The sequence below is a fragment of the Ananas comosus genome, linkage group 11, assembly GCF_001540865.1.
Source record: "Ananas comosus cultivar F153 linkage group 11, ASM154086v1, whole genome shotgun sequence".
Lineage (NCBI taxonomy): Eukaryota > Viridiplantae > Streptophyta > Magnoliopsida > Poales > Bromeliaceae > Ananas > Ananas comosus.
The window spans coordinates 8,553,109-8,562,151 of NC_033631.1; the positions used below are offsets into that span (position 1 = coordinate 8,553,109).

The following is a 9,043-nucleotide window of genomic DNA, read 5'->3' on the forward strand; positions in this document are numbered from 1 at the left end:
AATATGTCTTTATATATTGTTAATGTATTAGAGATATAATATAAATAAATTTAAAAAAGAATTTCAAATATCATCCCTGTGGTTTCGCATTTTTTTATTTTAGTACCATGTGATTTAAAGCGTATCAATTTACTACTTCGTGATTTTATTTTCTCTTTTTATTATTACATCCACTAATTTTTTTCGTTAAATCAGTGACAAAGTTAAAATTAAAAAATATTAAAGTGAATATTCGACGATAAACTTAGGTGCGGTATGTGAAGTTTTTTGTATATATAGTTTAACAAAATATTAACAGAGGAGCTGACAAAAGAGAAAAATAAAACCACAGGGTACTAAATTGATACACTTTAAACCACAAGATATTAAAGTGAAAAATTGCGAAACTATAGGGATGGTATTTGAAGTTTATCTTATGTTAATATATTGATAATATATATTGCGGATTTGGGGTGGGGGAAGGCCTACGAACATTATCTTAAAAACCCTCGGAAGTCCTAAAACAGCAGTGAAAGCCTCTTTTCTTACAATAATATTAAAAAAAAGATTATATTTTATCAAAAGACCCTTAACCAAATATTATTGGCAAAATAGTCCTACTTCTGTCCAACTCACCATTAGGGTGAAATAAAAGGCCATAAAATCGTTGACTTTATTCATTAAAAGCGGTGAATCATTCACCAAATTTATAAAACGGTGAATAATTTATCTTATTTTTATTGAGAATAATTAAAATTTTTTATGAGATTGTTAGAATTATATATAAATTTTTATAGAATTATTAGAATTGTATATGAGTTGTTGGGCTATATTTTATATTTTAAAGTTTTCTTATGCACCGTCTTTTGTAAGTTTTATTAAAGTCGGTGAATAATTTACTAATCTTTAATTTTTGCTGCCTCATGAAACTACGTGTGACAAAATAGAGCTATATAACCAAATAAAATTTTGGCAGGATTATTTGACAAAATATAAAATTTTGTAAAATTACTTTTACTAGAAAGTCTTTAGTGAGCGCGAACATTCTTGATCTCCCAAAACAAATACAAAAGAGGGGGCTGCCGCCTAGAGTCTTGGTGGCGAGCTTCGATCTACTGGTGTATGTTAGTTTTGTCTGTTTGCTGAGTATTTTTTAGGGTAAACTTCAAATACCATCCTTATGGTTTCACATTTTCTCACTTTAGTACTCTATGTTTTAAAGTGTATCGAGTTAGTGTCCTATGGTTTTATTGTTATCTTTTCGTCAGCTTTTCCGTTAATATTTCGTTAAATTATATACAAAAAACTTCAGATATCTCATCTAGATTTATCAAATATTCATTTTAGTACTCTTTAGTTTTAACTTCGTCATCGATTTAACGGAAAAAATTAGTGAAATCGATAATAAAAAGATAAAAATAAAATCACATGTCACTAAATTGATGCAGTTTAAATCACGGGATACTAAAGTGAGAAAGTATGAAACTACAGGGGTGGTATTTGAATATTTTTTTTTTCTTTAATATCATCAAACTTAGAAATACATTTTAAACCTATAAAGAAAAATTTTAATTCTTGGTTAGAGTACCGATTGTTCCAAGAACAAGTGGCAAAAGATTTGATGGTTAGTATTCGAGATCTAAATTAGAATTCGAGTTATTCATATTTTCAGCTGAAATAAGCGAAATGAATAACATGCTACCTTTAACTCAAAAAAAAAAAAAAATTTCAGAAAAAAAAAATTTCTTTGTTCGAGTCTTTTTTTTTACAAAAACGATTTCCTCGCCGCCGATCTCCCCCTCCTCTTAGCGCGGGATCGTTTTCCTCGTCGAGGAAGCAATGGAATCCATTTCCCATCTATAAATTGAAGGCCAAAAAAAAAATAAAAAAACCCAACACCCCACCCCATCTCTCTATTCCTCTTCTCCCATGTCCTCCGCCGCCGCCGCCGCCGCCGGAGCTACGAACCCCCACCTCGCCCGCTTAGGGTTCCGGCGAACCCTAAGACCCTCCGCCGCCGCCGCTTTCCGATTCCGCTGCCTCGTAACGTCCCAATCTCTACCACTTCCCCCTTCCTCTTTGCACTCCCTGAAATTGCTTACAACCTTATTACGATCTTAATGCACTGCATGAATGTCTTGATCGTGTGCAACAATTCCACCATTTCGTTTGTCATCACGGTATTTGAGCTTTTTCGCGACGAGCTAAGAGTATTAATATATATATATATATATATATATATATATATATATATATATATATATATATATATGGCACGATATGATGTTTCGAGCTATGCTGTCGGTACGAGAGTTATATCATGCCGATATTTTGTCGATATGGTGGGTATGGTCTGTATCGATAGACATTTCAATTTCTTGATAAAATGTTTAAGTCTAAGTTACAGATAATTATCCAATGTTGTTGGACCCATTTTGTCCGGTCCTAGCATGCGTCAGAGCAGCATGTTAAGAATATTGGTTAGAAACAAGAAACAACAGTTTCAACACTTGTAAGATTAGGCTTTTGGGTTGATTTCAGCTGTTCTTGCTTTGAATTGCTAGAGTTAATTTTATAGTCCTGTACATGGCTATTTCATGAACAATGTAAACTATCTAGACCAGTTCCACTATTTCGTATGTTATTAATTTGCTCATACTCCTCCTTTCTGCAGTATTTTCGATCCAAATCTGTCGGTCAAAGATGGAACGCGCGGAATCTTGCCTTTGTGGTTGCTGCAATGGATGAGGTGCAGCAGTCATCTTGTTGCGAAACTCTACTACCCCTGTGTTGTTCAATGGCTTCCTGTTCTGATTTGGCTTTCGTATTACAGAGCTCCGTGGAGTTTTCTGCGATTGAGGACAGAAATGGGGTTTTGGGAGGGAAGTCTTCTCCTCAGCTGTCTTCAAGTGAGGGCGAGGAGAGCGACGGTGACATTGCATATCCTTCAGTAGACGTGGATTTACAAGTAAATAAGGACCGCTCGGAGGCGCCTGGTGATTCTTTGACAGCGGCGGCTCACCGGCTTGCAAACCTTAGACAAGGTGATAAAAGGAAAAGGTGAGGGGTTTGTTTCTTCTCCCGTTCTTGGCATACATTCAAAAACAAAGGCAGAAGATCATTGAATGCTAATTGTTCTTAATTCCATTTTGATCTTGCCATTATGACCTAAATATAACCAAAAGAATAAAAAAAGAAAACTATTAGTTACCTTTCTGTGTTATTGCTGCTCTAAGATTGTCACAGGTAATGTTTATCTCCATAGGTTCCATTAGTCTTTTTGTTTCGCAATAGGCTAGTTTTTGGCATCCTAAAACTAAAATAAAGGATGCTTTTGTTGTCTTGGCAATCATGTATATGTACATTGCAACTGCCTTAAATGAGTTTTTTTTTTTTTTTCCCTTCTGATGGCAGATTTCGAACTGGAATGTTGATTAATTTCTGGTTGATCACCTTCATAGTCATCTTCTTGTTATGGTTTGATTGGTTTTCATGGCGAATAGTGAGAAAACCACTGAAGCCATTTTTCTTAACGAAACCTTTTATAGTGTCGGCAATTTTATCAGCATTTGCCGGGCTTTTATACGTCCCTATAGTTGACAACTTGAAGATTCACCAGATTCTTAGAAAAGAAGGTCCAAAACACTCTTCCAAAAGGGGAACGCCCACAATGGGTGGATTATTCTTTATTCCTGTTGGAATTGTTGTTGCTAAAGCTTTAGCTGGCGATAGTTCCACTCAGTTAAGTGGAGCAGCAATAGGAACTCTTGCATTTGGTGGAATTGGATTACTTGATGATCTTTTGAGTTGCATCAAGGGTCATAACTATGGTTTGTCAGGATGGGTAAAGCTAGGTTTGCAGGTAAATTTCCTATCTCTATCTGGTACTTAATGTTTTCTGCTATATGGATTGGTGAGTATCGTATAACAGCTTCTCTATGGTGTTTTTGACAGGTAGCTGTCGGAACATGGTTCTCTTTTTGGCTGGACTCGGCATCTATATCATCGCCATACAACATGTATATCTCATAATCAGTAAGATACAGAACTTTGAACAGTAATGAAGGCCTGTTGTTATTAGCTAATTGTTCTTTTTCTTGGACAATATTAACGTGAATATAAATCAAGTTTGAAGATGCTGGTTAATAATTGGCAAGGAGAGAGGTGTGTGCCCTAGTACTAATGCACAGCATGCAACACCACATGTCTGCACAAATCTTATCATTCTTCCATAGATCCTTTTTTTTTTTTTTTTCCTTCTTCTTCCCCCTTTTTTTAGAAAACTTTCTCATGTAGACCTTATCTAAGCATATGAAAGGCTATTGGTAGCCCACAGCACTGGCTTGACACACGCGACCTTAGACATTGATTTAAAACAGTATAGATAGAGAGAGTGCTTAAGTTCAGATTGTCCTGTTTAATATTTAGGGCTACAAGTCCAAGAATGTGCTCATATGAGTCCTGGAGATACTTTCAGCGGAAAGAGATAATAACGATGACAATACATTTAAACAGAAAGACTTGTATATTTCACTCTTTTTTTTGCACGTGGTTTGTAACTGTTATTTACAATTCATCCCAAATTTTTTTACATTAAATTGGAATTTGGAACTAGTTACAGTATTTTTCTCAATTGTTTTTAGGGAAATTTCTTTTATTAAATTTCTATGACTCTCAGTCTTAGAGATCCTACACATTGCTGGACATCTGTGCTTATTTTTGTAGTCGGCATTGTTCTTTTCTTTTTAACTAAATTAATATTGTTGCGCACAGTCAGTACGCATCCTCTAAATTGTTGGAATGCTTCTAAAGACGAGAAAAATAGCACATAAAAGCTCACGAGGGGAATTACTTTTGGAATCCCAGAAAGGCAGAAACTTGCCCCGGCCCTAAGCACTATTAGCCAATGGAAAACCAGGATCTTCTGAATATAACAATTGGTTGACGACTGACTGACAGCTAATACTATAGTCCACTAGGCAAGGACTAGCATTTAGCACGGGCAAATTGATGTGTGTAGAAATTCTTCTTTTTGTTATGGTGGGTTCTGTTTGCTGCTCTCTAACCACTGGTTCTCCAATATATTTCTAGCTTCAATTGCAATGATTTTGACTTTTCATTGGTGTGGAATTAGTGCTAATTTCTTATATTAGCCCGTAGAGGCTTTAATGACCCTCATCTTGATGGCTATGTCCCGCCATACCTGTTCTTGTCTCTCTATGCTACTTTATTCTGATGTTTTTTTTTAACCTGCACTTCCGATGGCTTGTAGATAAACATTCTCTGAATTTTATGAATGTTAAGTTCTCAGAAGAAGTTTGTAAATTTTACGAATTTTTTCTTTTAGTTGGTTCAATCATGCCTCGAATAAAAAAATGTAGGTAATAGAATGGAATCTCCCATCTTTTCACTCCCTATTTTTGTTTAGGAAGTATTTAGCTCCTCTTCCTCCACCACTTGGCCTTGTGTATCTGGGAAGGCTCTATCTTGGTTTGACAACATTCTGTTTCGCTGCAACGGGGAATGGAGTTAACTTAACCGACGGACTTGATGGATTAGCTGGAGGAGCAGCAGCACTGGCTTTCATGGGAATGTCTGTAGCTGTCCTTGCTATATGTCCTGGTAAGCTGATACTTCTAACACCTGTTATGTACCCCTATATTCCTTCGTTTGTTTCACATTTTGTCGTTTCTTTGACTAGCACTGTAACAGCACTTGCTATCTTTTCTGTTTCTGTGTCAGCAACTTTTCCTTGATGAAATCTTTGATTTTCTTTTTAGTTATGAAAAAGGCTATTTAATTCTGTTCCATTTGTAAGAAAAATGCTTGAGTAGCCCTTCATGTGGAAGCTATTGCTTCACTTTTTCTGATAATCTAAGAAATGATTTGGTAAAATAAGGCTAAGCTGTTGGAAAATTATGAGTTAATATCTGTTCTTTTCACTCAAACAGAACAGTTCCTGATCCTGCCAATTTTATGCAATGTCATTTCCATCCAAAATTCCCTACGTTTGTTTGGAGCTATTCATACCATGTGATATTTAGTATGTTAAATGACCTTATCCCCTTGTTCTAAGGAGAATCATTTAGTAAGTTGTGGTTAAAATTGTCAATTTTGTCAGTTAAACTCGCATGGGAAGTGCGTTCCCCAGCTGATGTCTAGTTTTTTGAATGTAAAATAATTCCGTAGATAACACTGCATAATATTAGGTGAGCTCATGGAGTATTTTGTTTGGTTGAAGGATTCAGAGACTGAATTGCACTTCGTCAGAAGTCCATGGATTATATATATATTCAACCCTATATTTTCCAGAATCTTGTAGCAATAATAAAAGCAACCACTACACTATCTTAGTGCTTTGCAACACTAATACTTCTAATTTTATCTTGGTTGGATTTTTGTGTTTGTTATGAATGGACCAAATAAGCGCTTACTGCTTGCTCAATTTTTAATAGAGCTAGCTGTATTTGGAGCCTCGATGGCGGGGGCTTGCATAGGATTTTTGTTCCACAATCGATACAAAGCCTCTGTATTCATGGGAGATACTGGGTCCTTGGCGCTAGGCGGAGCACTTGCTGCAATGGCTTCTTGTTCTGGCATGTTCTTCCCATTGTTTGTAGCATCTGGTCTTTTTGTATTGGAAGTTTTGTCGGTTATAATGCAGGTATGGTCGTTTAACCTTAATTACTTCTCTCATTTGTAGCCGATCCAATCTTGCCTCTCCACTTATTCCATAATCATATCATTCTTTAAATGTAGAATCTGTTGAATAATAGTTTTGTTGTTTTGGTTTCATAATTATCTAAGTTGGAAAGGGAATCTATTTTTCACTTCTATATGTATATATATATATATATATATATATATATATATATATAGTAGGGCTACTATACTCTTATGAGTATAGAGCCCTTCGTACTTATAAGTTGTTTTCGATGTTGGGGCTTTCGAATCGACGATCCACACCGTTAAACATGATCTAGAGTATTTGAAACTCTTAAAAAATAAATTTCGTAATTTTTCGAAACCATTATAAAGTCTATCAAGCGGGTATAAAATAAACGGTCAAAATCAAACTACATCCTAAAAATGGATGATCGGATCCTTCAATTTAAGATCGGAGTTATTGATCTTTATTTAGGTAGTGAATAGAATTTTCTATCAAAAATTCAACCTATTCGGATTCTTTTACACCGTTAAACTAGCAAATATCTCATACCGATCGTTAAAAATTGTCAATTTTGTGAGCTTTTGATTGTAAGGTAAATGATATCGAAAAATTATAAAATTTGATTTCTAGAAGTTTTAAATGCTCTAGATAATGTTTAACGGTATGGATCGTCGATTCGGAAGCTCTATTATTGAAAACAACGAAGGCGATCGTACTCATAAGAGTATAGTAGCCGGACTCTCTCTCTCTCTCTCTATCTATATATATATATATATATAGAGTCCGGCTGTGGTGCTTGTAAAAGCACCAAGCTCTTGGAGCTTGTGAATTTTTTACCGTTAGATCTACACCTTTGATCATTTTCACCCGTTAGATTATACTATTCAACCAACCACCCACTCAACCCTAGGGGGCCCACATCATCCTAACCGCACATCTCTTAATCCAATGGCCAAAAATCTACAAGCACCAATAACTTGGTACTTTTAAAAGCATAGGAGCTCAATTCTATATATATATATATATTATGCACATATTGCCTATCTATGATGTCAAATGATGTAAAAAAGAGGTAAAAACATATATTACTTGAACTATCGATCATTTTCAGTTGACTATTAAACCTTTCAAAATTTTGATTTTACTATCCAACCTTTCAATTTTTTGATTTGAGCCAATCAACGGCAGTGTGACTTCAAAATTTGAATGTGTCGCTTATTTTTACAAGTTTAGGTAAGCAATTATAGATTCATTAGTAAGCAATTGTTTAAATTCTGAGGTCAAATTACCGTTGACTAGTTCAAGTCAAACAAATTGAAAGGTGGGGTGGTAAAATCAAAATTTTGAAAGGTTGGGTAGTTGACTCAAAATGATCCATAATTTAGTTAAGTTTTATAAGTTTTTACCTGAAAAAAGTAGTGATCATTGCCTAATGAGTAGTCTAGGTTGTCTCTTAACAAATTAAATGCCCCACTACCCATGTATTGCTTGTTAAATGCTTGTATTAAATCATTAGGCTTTTTGCTGACCCAGAACCTTGGTCACTTAACTTGAAACTATCTCCTTTTTGTGCCTCTTTTTGTGCCGAAAAGTTCATTCCTTTCCGCAGCCGATAATATCTAATCTCTCAAACTAAAAGCTTCCTTCGTCATGCAGGTTCTCTCTGTGCAGGCCACTAAAAGGCTTTATGGAGTTAGCAGGCGCGTATTTCGGATGGCGCCTGTGCACCATCACTTCGAACTTTGTGGTTTCAAGGAGCCGGTCATCGTGGCCACCGCCTATGTTATATCCTATGCATTGGCTTTGCTCGCAGGCTACGTCGGCTTAATTTCCGTTTGAAGCGCACCCGTTTCCACAACAACTTAAACACTCTTTTAAAGATACAATTTTCCTTTAGAGTTTTAGTCAATTTTAACTACTCTATCTACTTCTATCTCAGAAAGATAAAGGAGACCGACTAGCTCGAAATTTGTCACTGTATTACACCCAGTTGCAAAGTTACTTCCATAGAGAACAAGGATTTATGATTATCACATGTGAATGACTCTTAACATGATACTTCAATGTGTTATGTTTTAGTTTAGTGTATGAACTGGTGTTTTACGCTTTCGAATTATCGAGCACCATTTATTTTCCAGAAGGAAATTGTGAAATGTGCTGACTGATCTGATTGGAGTGCTTGATCATGCAAGTTTTTTAACAATGACTTGTTTTTCTCCTTAATATCTGGAATTCATCATCTGTTCAAATTGAGGAGTGTATTTTGATATTTGAGCAATGTTTACTGCAGATTTTGTGGTGGATTCTTTGTTAAAAAAATGATAAATTATCTCCTCTATGCAATATACTATTTTTCTTATTTTTAGGGGCATAAATTTTAAAATTCTCACAAAA

At 35.3% G+C, this 9,043-nt stretch overlaps 1 protein-coding gene across 1 annotated transcript; it reads left to right on the forward strand.

The window, feature by feature from the left end:
• Nucleotides 1,884-8,802, forward strand: LOC109716941 (phospho-N-acetylmuramoyl-pentapeptide-transferase homolog). The gene is made up of 8 exons (XM_020242568.1): nt 1,884-2,022; nt 2,654-2,728; nt 2,813-3,039; nt 3,394-3,841; nt 3,934-3,998; nt 5,408-5,601; nt 6,435-6,643; nt 8,306-8,802. The coding sequence occupies exons 1-8, from the start codon at nt 1,909-1,911 to the stop codon at nt 8,486-8,488; spliced, it is 1,515 nt and encodes a 504-aa protein (XP_020098157.1). The 5' UTR covers nt 1,884-1,908; the 3' UTR covers nt 8,489-8,802.